Genomic DNA, 21,191 nt, shown 5'->3' with positions numbered 1-21,191 from the left:
CACACAAACATATGCACACACAAACACATGCACACACACACGCACACCCATACACACACATACACATATGTATGTACACACATGCACACCCATATACACATACATACACACATATACACCCACACACATACACATACATGCATACACATACACATAGACCACACAGACATGCACACAGATATGCGTGCACATGCACATACACCACACACACCATTCACACAACACGCCCATGCACATACATACATACATGCACACAAACATATACATACACCAGATACATACCACACACGTATTACACATGCACGCACATACATGCACACAAACACATACAATACTCACGCACACATACACACACACATACAATTCTAAATTCAATTCCATAGCTATGGGCTACATTTCAAGTGCTCTGTGGCCTATGTGCCTGGTGACTGCTGTGACAGACAGCAGAAATGACAGGGTCTCCATCAGTGTGGCAGGTTCTCATGGACACCACTGGCTGGAAAATTCACTGGGGAACTCTGAGACAAGAGCGGTGACAGGTAGAGTCTGTCGCCACCTTTCTGAGACAGGCGCCACATCAGACAACAGCTGGCAGGAGGGACTGACGTACCTTTGCACGCCCCTGCTGCACCCAGGTGGTAGATGGCTGCCAGCACCCGCCAAATGGCTCGCTGCTCATCTTCCGAGATGCCCAGCAGCTCCATGGCGCCCTGGAGCTGGGAAAATGCAGCCCCCGCCTTCTGCTTGTCTTCAGGCTAGGGGAAGGGGAGAGAAGAAAAGGCTGTCACGGTGGAGGGACTGGAAGTCACAGCTCAGAGCTGAGGTCAGTCTGCGGGGCGCGCGGTTGGTTTATGACAGCAGTAAATTAACCACGGTTAAGCCGGGTGGGTTTGGCAGACACATTCAGACTTCTGGGAAGATTGTAAATGTCATTGGTGTCCAGTTTTGGGTGCAGGGTAGGTTTTATTCTGTTTGGAAGGATTTATTGAGGCTCCAATTTGCACTGAGCTCTGGTCTGGATGCCAAGATAAAGGAGCCTGAGCGAGCTCCAGCCCGAGCTCCAGCCCGGAGCCCCCCAAGGCAGAAGTGAGCAGACATAAAAGCAATGGGGCGTGGGAAACGGACTGCATGGTGGACCCCAGACCCGAGCAGGCACACGGGAGATCACAGAGGACAAGCCGAAACGGGTGGGAACTTGAAAGGTAGATGTGGGGAATGGACCGAATGGATGGAATAGAGGGCCCCACCCATGAGGGTGACAGTGACAGCAGAAGGGTGGCCAAATGAGGACCCAGACGTGAGTAGGGCAAAAATGGAAGGCAGACAAGGCCTGAGGCAGTCATGGTCAGTCATGAAGGCCACAGACACAATTCTAAGGCGCTAAGTTTCTAGCTGAGCAGATTAAGTACTGAGACCTGACCCCACTTCCATTCCTGGACCCACAGCAGACATCACTAATCAATCAAGAGCCCGTGGCAAGCCAAGTGGACCCAGATTCCTTTCAGAACACCACCTTTGCCACCAAACCCCAAGATATACCTCAGAAGCTGAAGTAGCGTTTGCTTTCCACCCTCTGTGGGAGGAAGAGAGGTTGGCAGAGAAACTGAAGCAGCAAAGACTGGCCCAGTGAGATGTTTATGGGTTATTGATCTTCAAGTGTCTTTTTTTCTCTCTTTTTGTCAGATTTATAGTTCTAATTATATTTGACTGAATATAAAAATTAATCTAAAAGTAGTCCTGTGCGTGAGCCATCTGGCCAAGGACACACAGTTCAGAAGCCTGGAAGGCAAAGAGAAAGTGAGGCAGAAACAGAAATCCTTTTGTCAGAAACCCGCCACAACACGTAATGAGGTGCCAATTTACACCTGATCCAAGTAAAGAATTTGGGGGATACGAGGCAGGGCAGTCTGTTAGAGCTGACAAGTCCTTGAATTTTGTAGAGTCCCATGCCCAGAGAGGGCACGACAGATGCCAAAGGTCACACAGCCAATTAACTGCAGACATAGACCAGAGGCTTCCTGAGTCCTGCCCAGGCCGCTTCTTCTCTGCTCCAGCCACAGCAGTTAACTGAGAGACACGCAAGGATCCTTGGTCAATTGGAGCGACATCAAAGCGGGTGGTGACATTGAGAGATTCGCCTTGGAAGTGTTTCAATTAACAGCAGAAGCATGTCCCAGCGCTCTGTCGTATTTCTGGGCCACCACAGAACCACAAAGTCCCTAGCAACCAGGGACTCAGCCTAGCAACCGCAGCTGCTCCTCCACAGCACACAGGGAAGGGAGGATTCCCACAACAAGAGCCTGGTTATTCATGAGATTTCAAAGTAGCAGGGAAAGGACACGCAGAGGACAGGATGTGGGATTGCTCTGGCTCCTGATGTCAGCAAGGAGCACCTGATTTTGAATAATAGGTAGAACCTGTCACCCAGCACTTTGCTGTCGTGAGAGGGAGGGGAGACTCCCAGAAAGCTTCACTCCTCTGTCCTCACAGCCCGGGTCGCTTTGGAAACAGAGAACATGAGATATCAAGGAGGTGTCTTCCTGTCAAATGTGACGAGGCTCGGGACGATGGCAGAGAGCCCATTGTTCTTTAAGCAACTGCACAGCGCCCTGACGGATCTGCTCTTGAGTAAAAACCGTGAAACTAGGAATAAGTCAGATGAGTGGATATGTCACCCTGAGCTAGATGGGTACTAAGGATTAAGCTGAGCAGAAAGTGGTGAATCCCAAGCCCAGGGCAGGAGTACTACACGGCAAGGAAAAAGGACAAGCCAAGCATATTTACGAGTGTGTGTGTGTGTGTGTGTGTGCGCGCGTGCATGTGTGCGTGCATGCATGTGTGTGTGTGTGTGTATGTGTGCACGTGTGTGTGTGCACGTGTGTGTGTGTGGCTTCCAAACCCAATGCTGAATCAAAGAAGTTGGATCCAAAGGGTTGCTCTTCATTTGCAGCAATTTTAAAATGTCTAAGACAGGCTAACTAACAAGAATGCATGCCTTCCTATGGAATGGCTGTCTGGGAAATCCTGAGCACAGCACTGCATGTGGAGGGGTCTTGGCTGCACCCTGAGCTGGCAGAGCTGGCACATAGTGGGACAGAGACAGCTGGCTGGCTCAGGTCATCTTGCTTTAAAGCATATAAAGTCACCAACACCATCATGGGAGCCCACCCAAAGGGCATTATTGATTCCTGAACACCTCCCAAAGTCCCCATTCCAGACACCGAAGACTTTAGGGGTTAAGTCTCCAACATTCCAGGTTCATTCACACCACAACAAGCATGCAGTGTCATCTATATGTGACGCTCAATCAGAGCACAGTGGTTACAGGAAGGCTTAGCGAGCAGCCTGGGCTAGAGCCTGGTATGTGTATATACACCCATATGTGCATGTCTATAGTATGCGTGGCATGTTTATGATGTGTGTATGTGTGCATGTCTGTATCATGTGTGGCATGTATGTGTACATGTCTATAGCATGTGTGGTATGTATGTGGTGTGTGTGTCATGTGTGTGTGCCTGTGGTATGAGTGTATGTGCATGTCCATAGCACATGTGGCATGTATGTGGTGTGTTGGTGTGTCTGTGGTTATGTGTATGTGAATGTCTGTGGTATGTGTCTGTCTGGGGTGTGTGTATGTATGTGCATGTCTATAGCATGTGTGGTGTGTATACTGTGTCCATGTGTTCAGCAGCTTGCTTAGGCTAGAAATCACAAGAGCCACTTCCCTTCTCTGGCTGCCTCACCCACAGGGTCACACTTGAGACCCTCAGAGCTGCAGACAACACAGCCCACTCGCACCAGGGGGGAAACTGAGGCTGACAACAACTGATAATAAAATAGAAGCACAGCTCAGAATGCTGACCAATTAGAAGCACCGACTTGCTCCTCTCTGGCTTTTCCCCTGGTCACACTGACCTCTGGAGATGCGGGCATGGACAGTGACCCACAGGCAGAGGCTGCCATCCACCCGCAGGGCCATAGCCACAACAGAGATACTGCTTCACCCATGGGCCCTTCCTCCCCGGCCCCCCAGCCCCTGTTTCCGCTTTCCCACCCCATACCATATGCACATCTGCGATTGTATCTGTCTGTATAAAACCCAGGAACCACAACTGCAGGGACCACACGGCTCAGCTTTCCAAAACCGGCTCAATTCACCTAACCCGAGTCTCCCATCGCATTCATTTTCCTCAGAAGCCAGACCTCCCTTCCTCTTCACGGCTGCGTACAAGGCCGTTAAAAACCCCACATTCTCTTTGTCCATCTCTGTGTTGGTGGACACCCAAGCTGGTTCCAGAAATTACTGCTGTAATGTGGTGGGTGTTGGGGTGCCAGCATCCCTGTGGTATGTTGACTCAGGGACATTTGTGTCAGCACCCAGCTGTACCGCCAGGTCACATGGACCTTAGTTTCCTGAGGAGCCTCCCCGCCGGCTTCCCAGCGGGATTCATTCACACTCCCTCCCACTACAGTACATGAGGGACCCCTCGGCCCGCATCCTTGCCAACGGTTTCCAATCTGACTGGGGCTGGTTATGTCTTGTCATTTGAGAATCTGTTCACTTCATTAGTTCACTGGCGATGGGTGTTTTGGTTTCTTGTTGCTTCATTATTTTTGGAGTTCTTTATGTATCCTAGACGCAAATTCTAAATAATCCTCTGCCAGCTTCTGGTGTTCTATGGGTCATCTTTTTCTTCTGTTGTGTTCTTTGTTGTACAGAAGGTTTTTTTTTTAATTCCACAGTGTTTCCTTCGTCAGAGTTGGCATTGTTCCCTGGGCGATGGAAGCTCTCCACTAGCAGCTCCAGAATGTGGAACCTCGGGCTGGGACCTGTGGTTCATCTAAAGTTGATTTTCGCAGGGTGAGGAGAGAGCTTCATTCTGCACCATTTGCTGAAGACGCTTGTGTCTCCCCAGTGTGTAATTGCTGTTGTGGGTACACCATCTCATGTCCGGGTCCTCAGTTCTATCCCATTGATCAACACATCTGTCCATGTCTGTCCGGTGGGGCTCTCACTGCTCCGTCTCTGCGGGTTAAACCAGAAATGGCGCATGGTGACACCTCCCACAATCTTGCTTTTTCTCAGAATTGCTTTGGCTGCCCCGGGTCCCTTCTGCTGCTCTGTGAGTTTCAAAGCTGTTTTTTTTCCATCCGTGAGGGATGTCATTGGAACCTGGGTGGGAATGTTGAGTCTGCAGGTGGCCTTGGTAGGACAGCCATGTAGAGCACTGACCCTGCAGTGCCTGTGGGCGGCTCTTCATCTTCTAGTGTCTTCTCCAGTTCCTTCCCTCAGTGTCTTAAGGTTCTCGCTGCCTGGGGCTTTGGATTGCTGGGTTAGGTTTATTGAGAGATGTTTGCTGTGGTCATTGTGGATGGGATTGACTCTTTGATTTCTTTCCCTGACATCTGTCACTGGGGCAGAGGAGGGCTGCCGCCTTGCATGTGTTGTTTGTGTTCTGCCACTCTACTGAGGGTGTCTGCCAACCCTGAGATTCCCGGTGGAGTCCTGAGGGTCACAGAATCAGGTTATCTGCAGCTAATGATACTGTGACCCCTTCTTTCTCCGTTTATTGTCGGCTTCTCGTCCTTCAGTCCTAGCGCAGACCCCACTTCTGCTGAGTAGGAGTGCAGCGTGGACGCCTGTTTTGTTCCTCACGTCCGTGGGAAGCTTCGGGGACGCCTGTCTTGTTCCTCATGTCCGTGGGAAGCTTCGGGGACTCCTGTCTTGTTCCTCACGTCCGTGGGAAGCTTTGGATTCTTCCATAGCACTTGTGTTGATGATACAACTTCTACCCCTAGACTCCTCAGGAATTTTGTCATGAAGAATGCTGGATTTTGTCAACAGCCCTCTCTGCATCTCTTGAAAGGCTTGTGACATGCGCCCTGATTCCATTTCCACGATGTATTGTATTTATTGACTTTCATACACTGAACCATCCCTGCACCACTGGAATGCAGCCAACGTCTTATGATGAACGATCTTTTTAATGTGCTCTTGGATTTAATTTGCAAGTATATTATTGAGAATTTTTTTTGCATCTGTGCTCAGAGAGGGACTGGCCCTTGTACCTTGATCTGGTTTGACTCCTCTCTACCTGGTGAGCTCCTACTCATTCTGTAGAACCCAATGTCAGCCAGGCCCCATGTCCCTGGCCATGAAACTTCCCTGACTGAGGTCAAGCACCTCTTCCAATCACCCTCTGAAGCCCACACTCTCACTTCTTCCTTCCTGTTCTTCTCTCATGGCCACATTTATTCCCTTGCCTGAGTTCCCACTACAGTGCCAGAGTCCTGACCTTTAACCCCGGTGTCATCACAGCTGAATGAGGGCAGAGGAGATTCAGAAAGCACTGGAGAGGAAGGTTTGATGCAAGATGACACCGATGTTTGGATACAGTTAAAACCAGAGTTGGAGGGACCCACTTGCTTCGGGCCTCGCCCGACACGCCCCTCTCTGTTCAGAGACAAGTCTCACTTCCTCACCAGCCCAGACTCTATGAAGGCAGCCCCTGCATCTCCCACATGACCGCCATTGCCAGCTGCAGAGCCAGAGCAAAAGGACCCTCCGTCACCTCCCAGCCTGGCCCTGGGACTGGTATGCACCCGGGAGGTCGATCACTTACCTGGGGCCACACGCCCATGCCAAAGGCATTGCTCTCTGCCATCTGGTGCAGGTTCAGCTCCGTCCTGGAAGAGAGGACAGGAAGTGAGGGTCTGCCCATGCCAGAGGCACAGAGCAGGAGGCGTCCCCTGCAGGGTCACACCCCAGCTGATCCGGGACACATCAGGCTGTACCCATCCTTCATCATTGTTTGTACCAGGGCCTCCCTCCATAATTACCCCCTGCTCCGACCTCACACGGTGCTCCTGAGAAGGGGACTGGGATTTCGATCTGATAAAATGTGAGCAACATCCCTCAGCCCTATACAGAGCCCAGGCAACTGGGGTCCCAGGCACCCCGTAATCCAGCCTCTCAGCTCTAGCTGGAGCTTCACACTGGGCCCTCTTCATCCCGCTGCCTCAGCTGACACATGCGCTCACCTGAGATCCACATCCAACCCAGCTAGCAGCTGAGAGAAAACTTCAAAGTTGCCTTCCCCTTGTGGCTGCCAGGCCACATGCCTGCTCTCCAGGAGCATTGTCTGTGAGGGCAAGAAGAGCAGTGTGAGGCCAGGTCCCCAAGACTTGGTCCCCAAAGGCCCCACCCGAGTGCCCCACCTCCAAACTCCCTGAGGCCTCATCACAGGGATGATCTCACCCCAGGTTCAGAACCCCACAGGCAATCAGACAAGCTACAGAGTCCTCCAGCTTCCATGAAAGGCAAGAGAGCCGTCCTTACCGAAGCCTGCCACCCTGCACCCAATGGTGCCGGCAGAGCAAAGTCCTTCGTGGGTGCTCAGGGAGAGCTGGCCTGTGTGCTGTGTGGCCATCCCCTCTAATGCTCAATTTTATTTTCTGTTCAGCTTGGAATGTCGGAGAGGGGGACAGGCCGCATGTCCGGCACACAGCGACAGGCTTCTGTGTGGATCTGTTACATTTCAACATGCCTGCCAACTAGCACCCGGATTCTGTTTGAACTGCATTGTACCCCTTCCCCAGCAGAGCCACACCGTGCTAGCTGCTTTCAACATTCCCGGGGTGCTGAGCCTCGTGGAAGCCTTGTTCCTGAGGAGCTGCACACATCCAGACACACCCCAGGGTCCCGACTGGAGAAGGGTGCAGGCACCGCACCTTAAGGAGCCCTTGCCCGTCCCCGAGCCTCACCTGGACCTGAGCAGCAATGATACGGCCTGTGGCACTGAAGTCCAAGCTCAGCACCATGGCAAAGCGGGTGGCCCTGCGGCTGTGGCCAGTGGACACAGAGCCAAAGGCCCGCAGGACAGTGAAGGCAGCCTGGAGCTTCTCCACTGTTGGGAGACAGAGGAGAGGTGTCACTTGTGCGTCTCAAGTCCCAGAATTGTGGGTAGGACAGAGACAATCTCTGGGACAAGGGTGTGGTGCCTGCCTGGGGTCCTCCTAACTCCTCATTGACACCTGAGGGCCAGCAGAGAGCTTGAGAGTCCTGGAATCTCCACATGGGTATTCTGAGTACTCACAGTGCCCTGGCATGGCTATTCTGAGTCCCCACAATGCCCTGCATGCTGTGCCAAGCACCTGGAATCTCCCCATGGGTTTTCTGAATATCTACAATGTCCTGTCATGGCTATTCTGAGTTCCCACAGTGCCCTGAATGCTGTACCAGGCACCTAGATACAGCCTGTCCTGTCTCCCACCTTCACACACACAGCGGAAACAATCTGTGAGAGAGTCTGGGTCAGCCCCACCCTCATCCCCAGCCCAGAAGCTAAGTGCTAGAGCAACCACAGAGGGGGCAGCTGGCAGAGCACCTAAGGGAGGCTCAAGGGGGCTCTGCCCTACAAGGTGTTCTTGTTTATGCCTCAGGTAGCCCATCACTGGAGGCTGGAGGTGGTAACCCTGTGTCCCTGGCGTAGTCCTGAAACACTGACTGACCTAACAATCCATGGGGCTTGGAAAGCACCTGTAGGCTGCAATGGTGGCCACCCGGCCACTGCCATCAGGGTGTCGCACCATGTGGTCCTGGGGGCAATGGTCCCAGGGTGAGAAGAACCACTCTGGGACTGGGAGGAAGTGAAAATGCTACTGTTTGTCTGTAGAGTACACAGGTGCGCACACACACTCACACAAGCTCGTGTGTGTACTTTCTAAATTAACTCCGTGTGGCTAAGCGGAGGGGGATGGGGAGGGATTAGCTGAGGCATTGATCTTTCATGTCTGGGGCATGATGAGGTAAGAAATGTCTATGAGTAAGAGCCCTCACCCAGGGTGGCTACCAATCTCAGCTCTCTGACCAGCTTGTTCCGTGGCCTTGGAGAAGCTAGTTAACCTCTCTGGTTCTTAATGCCCTTATTTATAAAATTCAAATAGTAATAACTACCTCCCAGTCCTGTTCAAAGTCACAGAGTTCTTGTGTTTGGAAGACCTGGCGCGGGGTCCTTGGAGGTGCCCACACTGATGGCTGTGACCACTGTCCTTGCCATTACTGTTGGGTCTTTAAGGCCCACTGCACCCCTCCAGGTCACTTGTGCCTTTGCTTCCCGATTCCTCTGTACGAAGCACACAGCCTAGTGCGTCGCTCACGGACACACACTCCCGAGGTACTGTCAATTTGTCTGGCAGGATGGCTCCCAACAGGTGGCAGCTGAACTTCTGCTTCCAATTGTCCCACATGTGATGGCTGCAATGGCCACCAATGTCATAAGAGAGGGGCATTGTTATCCTGGCGGAGGTGTACAACGTAGCAGCAGCTTCCTGGGTCAGCAGCTAACACAGGGCCCTCGCCTATCTGTGCTAAATGAATGGCAGCTGAACAGAAGCAAAGAAGAGCCTTTTCCCGAACTCTTCCCTCCCTATTCCCATCAGCCTGTCACCTGGAAACCACCATACCTGACACCCTGCCATCCACGCTGCCTGCCATGCCCACCAGGTGCTCCAGCACCTGCTCACAGCAGGTGGTCTTCCCAGACCCGCTCCGGCCCAGCGCCACGATGCTCTGGTCTCTTCTCTGACTCAGCAGTGCCCAATAGGCACGCTGGGCCAGGGACGTGACATGGGCTGGCAGACCATCCTGGCGGCCTCGGGGTACCTGCGAGAAGATGACACACATCAGCCCTCCTGCCAGCCTGCAAGTGCCATCCAGCGCTGGCTCACCAGGGTCCTGGGAAACCCATGAGCTCATTAAAGGCTCCACCCAGAAGGGGGTTGTTGCGTTTGCTAGTCCGGTCATCACTGCTGGGTTCCAAGGAAGACGTGGACCACAGACCATGTGGGTGGGTGCTGTGTGATGCTGTCACTGCAGAGCACAGGCGGGAGCTTTCTCCACAGAAACTCACACAGCCCACACCGCTGCTCCAGGTACATGTCCAAAAGAAAGGAAGACGTGTTCTCAGAGACCATTACGTCACAGGTCACATTGAACACAACAGCATCCCAGCCCTCCAGCAATCTTGGGGTTGGTACAGCGTGTCCCAAGTCACAGAAAACACCTCAAACTCGGGAAAACAGGTACAGCATGCATGAGTCACCATAGAGACAAGCTTGACTGCAGACAGAAGGAGCAAGCAGCAGGGAGTGTCTTGGGGGCCAGCTCCTTTGGATGCAGAAAAAGGCAAGGCTACAGGGCTAGAAAGCAGATAGAGGGGTCTGGGAACATGATGGGTGGGGCTGATCAGAGAGCCCAGAGCCCTCTCCGGATGATGCGCTATCCTGTGGAGGGTTGTGTTCCAGAAAAAGAAAAGTGTTCCAGAGAAAGCTGGATTGAACTGGGTACAAGTTGGGTGTCATCAGACAAATAGCTGGATATAAAGGTGCAAGCCTGTGATTACAGCTACTCAAGAGGCTAAGTCAGAGGGATCGCAAGTTCAGGGCCTGCCTGGGCTATAGAGAAGTTCATAGTCAGCCTGGATAAGCCAACGAGACTATCTCAGAATTTTGAAACAGAGGACTTGGGTGTGACTCAACAGCACAGCACTGTGTCATATGTGAGAGACCCTAGGTTCCATCCCCAGTACTCCTAACCATAATGAGACAGACAGACAAGACACACACACACACACACACACACACACACACACACACACACACACTGCACTCTGGTGTGTAAACTTACTCCAAAGCCCCAGAATAGCCTGGAGGCTAAGGACCAGAGAAAACATGAGAGTGTCCTGGAACCCGGAAGGGGATGAGCAGCCTCCTCCATGCTGCCCAGGGTCAAGGAAAAAGAGGCTGGTGAAGCAACTTGATTTTGTCATGTGACCCTGACAGCATCTACATAGAATCACCCTTGGAGACAGGAGAAGCTGAGGAGGCCCAAGCACACAGGAGCCCAAGAAGGATGGAATTCCAAGGCCCCCAGACCCCACAGTGACCACTCCTTGACCCCTCCCTGAGACTTGGAGAAACCCGGGCACACACCCCAAAGCCTTCCGCATGTCTCAGACTGCTAGCTGGGGCTGTGTGAGGCCCCAGAGCTGGAGCGACCCTCACCCTGCTTCGAGTCTTTTATTCTAAACCACTGGTCACCAGCAGCCAGCAGGTTCTTAATCAGGAGCCATGGGACAAGGCATGCCCTCCTCGACGTAGCCTCAGAGCCTGGGAACTCCAGTTCATAAGTCCCCCCTACCCCCACCCTGTATGGAGAACAGATGGGGCATTGTACACCCATGGGCACACACAGACCTATATGTGACACCTCTGGCCTCCTGCAGAGTGCACAGCAGCCCCCTCCACAGATGACCCCCCCCCAGCTGTACCCCACATTCACATGTGAGCTCACATCCAAAGACACTTCAACGTGTTCCAACGCCAAAGGAGCCTCTCGCTGTGTCCTGAAGCCACCCAGTCCAGACTCAAACTGTCCCTAGTCCCAGGCCACACTGCAGGCCTATCCCCTAGTTGGTGGCTGTGTGGGGAACCAGAGGTTGACTGAGCCAAGACAGCTTCCTATGAGATTGAGAGGTGGGAGGACTGGGGAGGGAAAGAGCCTAATACCCTCCACAGGGAGGCCAGGGCAGTGGCACTCACAGCTCTCGCCGTGCCCGTTTTTAGATGCTTTTGCCCAATTTATGACCTCCAGTCTGAGGCGAGAGATGTTGGGTGGGCTTTGTGCCATGGGACTCCAATGATTATAGTGTGACTTTACAGCCCCGAGTGACAGTCGAGAGTCAAGGTTAGGGAGCATCTTCCCAGGGCCCATCTCCATCTGTCTGCAGTCCAGGGTCTTGTGCATCCTCAGTCGGCTCCTGTGATTCTGTCACTGTACAGTTACACCCAGGACCTGTGACGCCTGCACCTTGGCTTCTTCCAGTCCCACCCTGATCCACATGTGTCCAGTCCACTCTGGCCACCGTGGATTTTACATCTGTGACTGTTTCCCTTGCTAGGAGCCAACAGGGCAGCAGAGTTGGCGCTCCTGAGAACCCAACACCCACCAGCAAGCAGCTGCCTGGGAACGGCTCAGAGGGCACAGGTGTGGTCCAGGCCTGTCCACCAGGTGGCACCATAAGCCTTTGCTTTCATCCCTAATCCTGACCAAAAATGCCTTTTCCTCCACTTAATGGACAATAATAGCGGGGTAAATGGGGTTACTGTCTCACACAGATGTGGGTGTGGGGCACTTCTGAGTCTAGCATATGTTAGAGCTAAGAGGAGCTGCAGCCTGGCCTTTGCCTCAGTGAAATGGCTTCCCAGGTGGGTGTCACAGCTAGTGTTTACAGCCACCTGGACTTTGGACCAGAGCTCACCCTTTGCCCTCTAGGGAGCAGGGGGTCACACGGTCCTCAGTACCTGCCAAGTCCCAGATTCTCATCCCGAGCCGAGTTGAGGGTTTCCCTGGGTGCTGGACTCTGTCCTCCCCTCTAGTGTCCAGGAGAAGAGTCATCCACCTGTCCCTGCCCCCCACCATGGTCCCACCTCACCTTCCCTGCAGAGGGCACTGTGGTCGTCTGGGGCTGCATGGCTATCAGATCAGGGCCTGAACGGGTGTGTGGCAGCTGAGCCCGGTAACGTTGTAGAAGAGTGTTCAGAACGCTTGACTCGTTGACGCTGACCAGAGAAGCCAGATCCTCGGCCTGGTCCAGCTCAGACGGGTTGGCCTGCAGACATCACATATGATCTCTCCTGGCTTCCTCGACCCCTACCCCATCCACACCACCATGCATGCACAGACATGTATGTGCCTGCATACACACACCTGGATGCCTGCATACACACACCTGGATGCCTGCATACACACACTTGCATGCCTACGTGTGCCCACACACTGCTTGGTCTTGTCATTTTAAAGCCATGTGACAAAGGCCAGCACACGGATGAGAAGTGATAACCCCTCTCCTTGCCCTGCCTGTTTTCTTTGTGTTTGTCTCCCTTCCTGAATGCACTGCCCTGTGAGGTCAGTGTCAGACCAAGTAAAACCCAGAGCTCATCAGGCAGGGGCTTCAGGTGGGCACATGTCCCTTGCTGTTGTCTCCTTGTCTAGGTCTTAGAAAGACATTCTAGACATGACCTGTGACACCCAGGGGTGAAAGTCAGTGTGGCCAGCTCTCTCCTTCACCAAGGCTCCCATGAAGAAACACACAACCCCCTAAAGAGAAAGGTCGATGCCCAAAGCACATTGGAACCTATGCTACACAACAAGTTTCCCATTCAACTGAGTTCCCTGGCATCCAGGGTGAAAAGGGAAATATGTCCATAAAATGATTTTCACAAAATGCTGAGTATTCTGTTGCTCGGGTCAGTCAGAACTACAGCAACAGACTGAGCAGCCTGTCTTCACAGAGAGGCTAGAGTGAGCAGTCCCATGATAAGATCCCACCGGCAGAGCAATGACTGCCATAGGGGTCTTCCCACAACCGCTCTAGACATCTGTAGGCAGGGTCAGGGAAACCTCTGGCAGGGCGGGGACGGAGGGTACAGAACGTCGTGGGAAGGAAGGGCAACTCACTCGGTGAACCTGTTCCTCGTCCACCTCTGTGACAGTCTTGTCAGAGTCAATACAAAGGCGCACTCTTCCAGCCGGCAGGTCAGCTGTCCCCTCGTCTGGTTTGAGCACTGTGGCTGTGTGGGTGGCCAGAGACAGGAGGGAAAGAGGAGGGGGGAGGGAGGGGAAAGGAGGGAAAGGGAGGGTTTCTGAGTCAGGTCAAGGAGCTGGAGACAGAACTTAGGACAGGTTGAGAAATTCAATTGTCCCTGTTCGCATAAAGGGCCTCAACTGTGACCCCCCCCCCCCCCGATCCAGCAGTTCTCATGTGGGTTGTGACCTCTTTGGGAGGGTCAAGTGACCCTTTCACAGGGGTCACCTAAGACCATCAGAAAACACAGATATTTATATTACAGTTCATAACAGTTGTAAAGTTATAGTTATGAGTAGCAATGAAAATAGTTTTTATGGCTGGGGTCATCGCATGAAGAACTGTCCTAAAGAATTGTCCTAAAGCCGGGCGGTGGTGGCGCACGCCTTTAATCCCAGCACTCGGGAGGCAGAGGCAGGAGGATCTCTGAGTTCGAGGCCAGCCTGGTCTACAAGAGCTAGTTCCAGGACAGGCTCTAGAAACTACAGGGAAACCCTGTCTCAAAAAACCAAAAAAAAAAAAAACTGTCCTAAAGGGTCACAGCGTTAGGAAGGATGAGAACCACTGCCCTAAGCCCTTTAGGGACAAAGGCTGAGTCTGACTTACAGGGCCCAGCACTGAGCAGACCCTTCAGAGGGTGGGGCCCACTGATCGCCCCACACCTAGGTCAGGACAGAACAGTAGCCCTCCAGCTCCATGGCAGGCAGTACAGATGGATCCCTCTTCTCTGGAACAAAAGTGACTTAGAATGTAGTCTACAGCCTCAACTAGTCAGCAAGCATGGGCTCGGGAGAGGACATCTCTCTACCCGCTGGCTCTGGACTGCGGTCCTGGTCATACTCTGGAGTTCATGCTGTGTGCTACTTCTTCATCCCCAAGGCTTAGATGCCTCTGAGCATCCCACTCTCATCTGGGTTCCTCCTCTCCCTCCTTGCCGCGAGAGTGAATCTAACTGGCTGTGAACTGGTGGTGGGAGAGACAGGAGAACAGGGACTCCCAGCTGAACCCACTCACCAAGTGTGAATCCCTCCTTCTGCACCCCCAGCTGAACCCACTCACCAAGTGTGAATCCCTCCTTCTGCACCCCCAGTGGAACCCACTCACCAAGTGTGAATCCCTCCTTCTGCACCCCCAGCTGAACCCACTCACCAAGTGTGAATCCCTCCTCCTGCACCCCCCAGCTGAACCCACTCACCAAGTGTGAATCCCTCCTTCTGCACCCCCCAGCTGAACGCACTCACCAAGTGTGAATCCCTCCTTCTGCACCCCCCAGCTGAACCCACTCACCAAGTGTGAATCCCTCCTTCTGCACCAGCCAGACTTTCTGCGCCTCGTACCAGCTGTCCCCTGAGGCCTGGGAGCAGAAAGAGCAGCACTGAATCATCAAACATCTCCAGCCCAGGGTTTGTGTGGAGACTCCATACCTGCAGCTTCCCACAGCCGCCAGAAGTCACAACCTTCTAAGGGAACCTCGGGCGCAGGGCCTGAGAAACTACATGTCACTGCAGAGAATTGTGGGTGACATGGGACATGACAAGCACTAAGTAGCATAGGGGAGTGGGCAGGGGAGAAGTTCAGCCTGGGCAGGGGCCACTTGGAGCCCATGAGCCTCACTTTTCAGGGAAGAGCTCTGCTGGTCCCCTGACGTGCTGGGCTCAGGCCAGCCCTCTGCCCCCTGTGCCTCCCCTAAGGCATGTCCTTCCCATCCCTCAAGCTCCACAGCCCATAGCCCATCACCTGGTCAGAGTCTCCACTCTGTTCCCCGCTGCCTGGGTCCTGCAGGACCTGCTTCTCCTCCACAGGCTTCTGCATAGGAGGCCTTTCCAAGTGGGCCTTGGGAATGGATTCTACGTGCCCTTCTGCCTGAGACTCCACAATGTCCACTTCTTCCTCTGCGTGCACACAAGGTTCCTTGGCCATCTGCACCCTGCTTTCTGGTTGGTCCTCCCTCTTTGCAGCCTCTGCTGAGGTCCCTTCTGGAGGTGTCCCACCTGGGGCCTTGGAGCTTTCCTGGGGACTCTGAGTCTCCACTGCCACCTCAGGCTGCTCCTGGCATTTTTCTGGTGTCACCGGCTTCTTCTGAGGTCTCTCAGCCTTTTCCATGCTCCCTGAAGCCTCCTCCTGCTGGCCCCCGGATTCTGCTTTTCCCACCTTCTCACCCCTACGTTGAGATTCACTTTCTCTGTTCTTGCTCTGAGGACTGTCCCATTTGCTCCTTCGGCCCAGGGAACCTCCCCACTTCCTTATGGGGACTGGGGGCTCCAAAGGTCTCACTTCGGCTCCAGCGACCTTCGACCCATCTCCTTTTACCATCTTCTTTGGGGGATCACCTCTTATTTTCTCTGCTGTTCCCACTTGTCCCTTTTTTCCTACCTCCTGGACTGGAGACCTGGTCCCCTGCCCCTCTGTGTTCTGGGACTCACATTCTTTTTGCCCTTTGGTCTGGGGGTCCCGGCTCCCCTTCCCCTCTAAGCCCTGACACTTCTCATCTTTTGTGCTCTGGCCTGTGGCTCCATCACTCCCAGTCCTGTTCTTCTCAGGCACAGGTGCCTGGGGGCCGCGGGGAGCCCCTGCAGTTGCCCCTTTCTTTGTCCCACCAGGATCTGTGGTTGGGGCTGGGGTCTTGTCCTTGGGGGTGTCACGAGGTTGGGTCTTCTGCTCTGGCTTGGCCAACTCTGGATCCAGCTTGGCCACCATCAGCAACACATCACCCCTCCTCACGCCCCTCTTGAGGGGCAGTGTCCTTTTGGCTGGTGTTCCTGCGGGACTCGATTCCTGCAGCCTCTCTCCACTGGTGCTGGTCACAAGGGTGGAGCTCTTATCATCAGCCCCTGGGGGCTCCTTGCCTGGAATGTCTGCATTCTTCTGAGTGGCTGATGAGCTGTCCTGGGAAGTCTGCTGGCTTCCAGACTTGGGGACATTGTTGGTCTTGTTGGCTTGGTTAGTGGGAACTTCTGGGGTCTAGGAAAGAGACCACAAAGTATTTAGCCACCTCATGCCTGCTCATGCTGATGGTGACACCCAGCAGGTGAACCCTTTCTCCTTTCTCCATTTCTATTCTGTATCCTGTACCTCACTCACATGTCCTGCTCCCCTTGCCCAGGCAGCTCTAGAGCACAGACTTCGCATGGCCTGCCTCTGCCTCTGCCTCTGCCTCTGCCTCTGCCTCTGCCTCTGCCTCTGCCTCTGCCTCTGCCTCTGCCTCTGCCTCTCTGCCTCTGCCTCTGCCTCTGCCTCTGCCTCTGCCTCTGCCTCTGCCTCTGCCTCTGCCTCTGCCTCTGCCTCTGCCTCTGCCTCTGCCTCCTCTGCCTCCTCTGCCTCTGCCTCTGCCTCTGCCTCTGCCTCCTCTGCCTCTGCCTCTGCCTCTGCCTCTGCCTGGTCTTGTGACCTTGGGGAAAGTATCTTGGCCTCTCAGGGCCCCAGTCTCCACCTCTGATAAATGGGTATGACTCCCATGCCCTCTAGGGCACTAAGTTTTAAACAGGGCCACAAGCACTAAGTGAGCATTGTTTGGTGACAGGCAGGGACATTTGTCACAACTGGATCCCTATCCACAAGACTTGCCGCGGCCTCTGCTTGTGCTTTAAGTCAGGCAGGGGCAGGCCCAGGACCCAGCTATCCTGTGACCCTCTTCTGTGAGAGTGGACCACTGTCCCCACAGCTTCTGTGAGTCGGTTGTGAGCAGCTCGTTGTCGCAGATAAGCCTCTATCACTAGACCGGTGCAAGCACATGTGACAATAGATGAACTGAGGAGGAGTCCAGGAAGGGCATGGCCCTCTGGGCTCCAGCGAATGCCTAGTTTCGTCGTCCCTGAGCCTTCCAGCCCAGCACTGCCATAACCCTCTTCGCCACAAGAGGGCGCAATAGAGGCACCAGGCGCTGGAGCCCTGTCTGCCTAACTCAGAGATACTCCCAGGATGCACTGTACTCCAAGCCTGCCTTCCCAGTGTCCAGCCTTGGAATTCTGCCCAGCGACACTGGCCCCTTCCGTGGGTTAGGGAAGAGACACTGGCCCCTTCCGTGGGCTAGGGAAGCGACACTGGCCCCTTCCGTGGGCTAGCTTTGGTTGGTGCCATTCAGAACAGCAGAAGTTCTGCAGTGGACCTGCCACCAATCAGAAAGGTACCATATCGAGTAAGCAGCCAGGCTCTCCAACCTGGCTGAGATTAACCCTTTTGTTACTGGGTGATGGATGTTTCAGGAGACTTGGGAGGGGCTGGGAGACCTGCAGCTGGAGGGTACTGGGGCGGGGCCCCCCAGCACCTGGGGCGGGGCCCCCCAGCACATGCACCTGACCCAAAAGGATTGCTGATGCTCAGCTTCAGGCTAGCCCAGTAAGTGCTGTGTCAGCATCTTTTCTGCTTTAATGCTTTAATGGGGGAACTGAGCCAGGCCTATAACCATAGCTACCCAGGAGGCAGTAGAAACTCCAGACCCGTCTGGAACAGAAGCAAGTTCAAGGCGTGAGAGCTGATACAGAGCTGAGTGAGCGGGCAGCTGCCGCTGTTAACGAATTCCCAATAAGACCTGTGATCAAGAGCACAGTGTGGTCTCAAGAAAAACATGCATGGGGGAGTTGGGGAGTAGAGCAATGTGAGGCCCTCCAGGGGTGGGCAATCGGAGATGGGTATTTTAGTTTACATAGGAGCTCAACAAAGCAAGTACAAGAAGCAGTAGGACGGTGGGAGCAAAGATGGAATGGCTGACTCAGGGCAGGACGGAGGTGCCCCGTGCTTCCCCCCAACACCACCACCACTTACCTCTGCTTCTGGGGAGGTGAACGCTGCCTCTTTCCTCCGCCTGGCCTCTTTGGACTCTTTCTCTGTCTCTCGAACCAGCTGCTTGATGAAGCCCCCAGGGATGACGGAGAACAAGGGAGGTGGGGAGGATGGAGGGGGGCTCTTGTCCTCCTCTCGAATCTGTGTGTGGACAGAGTTGGGAGTGAGCCTGCAGGGTTAGGGCCCCCTCTAGACAACAGCCTGGGACACTGCCTGGGGGTTGCCCAGGGGACAACACGAGAGGAAAGTGGAAGAGCTCTGAGGGATGCCAGGAGGCTGAGACAGCATGAGAGAGAGAGAATGGATGGACCAGGGATAGCAGCGTCTGCACAGGAGAGAGTCTCCTCCTGAGAGGAGCTCAAACCATCAAAACCACAGGGCTCCTTCCTGTTCTCAAAGGAGTTATGGGGATGTCGGGGGGTGAATCACACACTGGGCCCCCTGCCCTAGGGCTTCTGGCCCCAGGTGGGCACTGGAGAAGCTCTAGGAGAAGATGCCTTTCCCACCTAACACAGGAATACTCCCAGGGTGCACTGTGCTCTAAGCTTGCTTCTGTGGTACCTTCCAGTTGCCTTGAAGAAGCCTCCTGGGGACTTGGATTAAGATAACAGATTCTTCCTGTGTACTAAGACCACAGAAGGCGGGAAAGACCTTTAGCCATGACCTATGCAGTTGGATTTCCTATTTGTGCCTATGGATCTAACCAACCATGGACAGAAGAAAGAAAGAAAGAAAGAAAGAAAGAAAGAAAGAAAGAAAGAAAGAAAGAAAGAAAGAAAGAAAGGGAGAGAGAGAGAGGGAGGGAGGGAGGGAGGGAGGGAGGGAGGAAGGAAGGAAGGAAGGAAGGAAGAAAATAAAGGTTTGGGGAAAATCGTCTATACAAAGGGAAGAAAAGGATAGGAAGGGAGGGGGCAAGGAGGAGAAGAGATAGGAGGGAAAGAGATGAGGACAGGAATGGAGGAACAGAGACAAGGGAGCTCTTAGCGCATCCTACGATAGGTGTGAATGGGAAGAAACAGGTGACCAAGGTAAGACTTTTCCAGGTCTCTGTGGTGACCAGAGAAGGGTTCACAGAAACCCTCCAGCATTAGACTGGCAGCCAACAGCTCACCTCTGCTCCCTCCTCCCCCACCCTATGCTCTTCGGGCTGCCATGTGGAGACACTGGGCTGTCACTCTGCCTGAGGTGGGAAGGTCCCGGCCCTGTGACCACAGCCCCCAGAACACCACTTGCCTTCTGCTCCCACAGGGCAAGGCGTGACGATATGGCCATGGTGACACCACTGGCTTGGCTGCAGGTGACAAGATGAGGTTGTGCTCCAGAGGCCGACACGGAGTGGAGTTTCACAGGCTTGTGGAGAGCCTGAGATGAGTGGACAGAGGCCTGACAGCTGACACAGAGGGCAGAGAAGAGAGAGACTGGTTAGAATCGGCGTGGCTCTGCTCCCACCACTGCCAGCACCACACGGGGAAAAGACAGCACTGTTCCATCTGAACCACAGAGATCTGGAAGAGGCTTGTACCCTGGTCAACCATTTCTTCCTGCCCACACCAATTGTAGGATGCTCTACTATGACAGACGTCCATTCCCATGAGAATGTGCCCCGCAGTGAATCCCCCAGCTACACACTGGATAGTGTGTGAAATTCTCTTCCTCACGACCCGACACCATAGCTTCGTATCGAGGGAGAAACACACACGGTCTTGCGTGCCTGCCTAAGCAGTGTGGTGATCGAGTCCCCGAAGAGTCTACTTCGCTCAGGGTAGTAGAGATGAGAGGAGTTTCAGCTGCCCGGTCGTACAAAGGAACTTTCTGGAAGGCATGGAATAGTCCACATCCTGACCCAAGTGGGTTACACATGAACTCTATCTCACAGAACCATTAATATGGTCATCTGCATCAAAATTCCAGCATAATTTTTCACAGATATTGGGGGAGAAAATCAACCTTCAGCTTCATATTGGAACACAGAAAACCCAGGATAGTCAAAACAACCCAAAACAATAAAAGAACTGCTGGAGGCATCTCACCATCCCCAACCGCAAATTTTACTACAGAACTCGAGGAATGAAAACTGCATGATATTGGCCCAGAAACAGACACTGATCTGTGGGATCAAATGGAAGTCCACACACCTATGTATAACTGGGTTTTGATAAAGAATCAAAACCTATACACTGGGAAAAAGACAGCATCTTCAGTAAATGCTTGTCGACGGGACAGCTTCCTGTAGGATGATGCAGTAGAGCCATACTGCTCATTCTACAAATCATCCAGCTCCAAATGGATCAAAGCCCCCAACATTAAACCAGATCCACTGAAGCTGATGGAAGAGGAAGCGGGGAATAGCCTTGAACTCTTTGGCACCGGAGACGACTTTCTGAACAGAACACCATTAACACAGGTGCTAAGACCAACAATTAATAAATGTGACCCTCCTGAAACTGAAAAGCTTCTGTATGGCAAAGGACACGATCATCCAGACAAAGCAGCAGGCTACAAAATGGGAAGTTATTTTTACCAACTACATACCCAATAGAGTGCCAATATCCAAAATGTATAAAGAACTAAAAAAAAAAAAAGACATCAAGGAAACAAATAACTCAATTAAAAATGGGGTGTAGGAGTCAGGTGAGGGTGGCCTTTAATCCCAGCACTTGGGAGGCAGAGGCCGGCGGATCTCTGTGTGTTCGAGGCCAGCCTGGTCTACAAGAACTAGTTCCAGGACAGTTAAGGCTGTTACACAGAGAAACCCTGCCTTAAGAA

General features: G+C 53.4%; 1 protein-coding gene across 1 annotated transcript in view; it reads right to left on the bottom strand.

The window, feature by feature from the left end:
* Myo18b (myosin XVIIIB) overlaps positions 1-19,697 on the bottom strand; it is a 191,843-nt gene extending 172,146 nt beyond the window's left edge. Inside the window, exons 1-11 of the mRNA XM_038344547.1 lie at positions 19,659-19,697; positions 18,408-18,566; positions 15,384-16,607; positions 14,934-15,000; positions 13,520-13,632; positions 12,495-12,671; positions 9,466-9,664; positions 7,765-7,907; positions 7,042-7,142; positions 6,624-6,687; positions 611-755 (exon numbers count right to left, since the gene is read on the bottom strand). Coding sequence (XP_038200475.1) covers positions 611-755; positions 6,624-6,687; positions 7,042-7,142; positions 7,765-7,907; positions 9,466-9,664; positions 12,495-12,671; positions 13,520-13,632; positions 14,934-15,000; positions 15,384-16,607; positions 18,408-18,566; positions 19,659-19,697 — 2,431 coding nt within the window. The remainder of the gene's footprint in view (positions 1-610; positions 756-6,623; positions 6,688-7,041; positions 7,143-7,764; positions 7,908-9,465; positions 9,665-12,494; positions 12,672-13,519; positions 13,633-14,933; positions 15,001-15,383; positions 16,608-18,407; positions 18,567-19,658) is intronic.
* Positions 19,698-21,191: the final 1,494 nt, after the last annotated feature.

This window comes from Arvicola amphibius, chromosome 10 (genome assembly GCF_903992535.2).
Source record: "Arvicola amphibius chromosome 10, mArvAmp1.2, whole genome shotgun sequence".
Classification (NCBI taxonomy): Eukaryota; Metazoa; Chordata; class Mammalia; order Rodentia; family Cricetidae; genus Arvicola; species Arvicola amphibius.
This window is presented reverse-complemented; position numbering and strand designations above follow the sequence as displayed.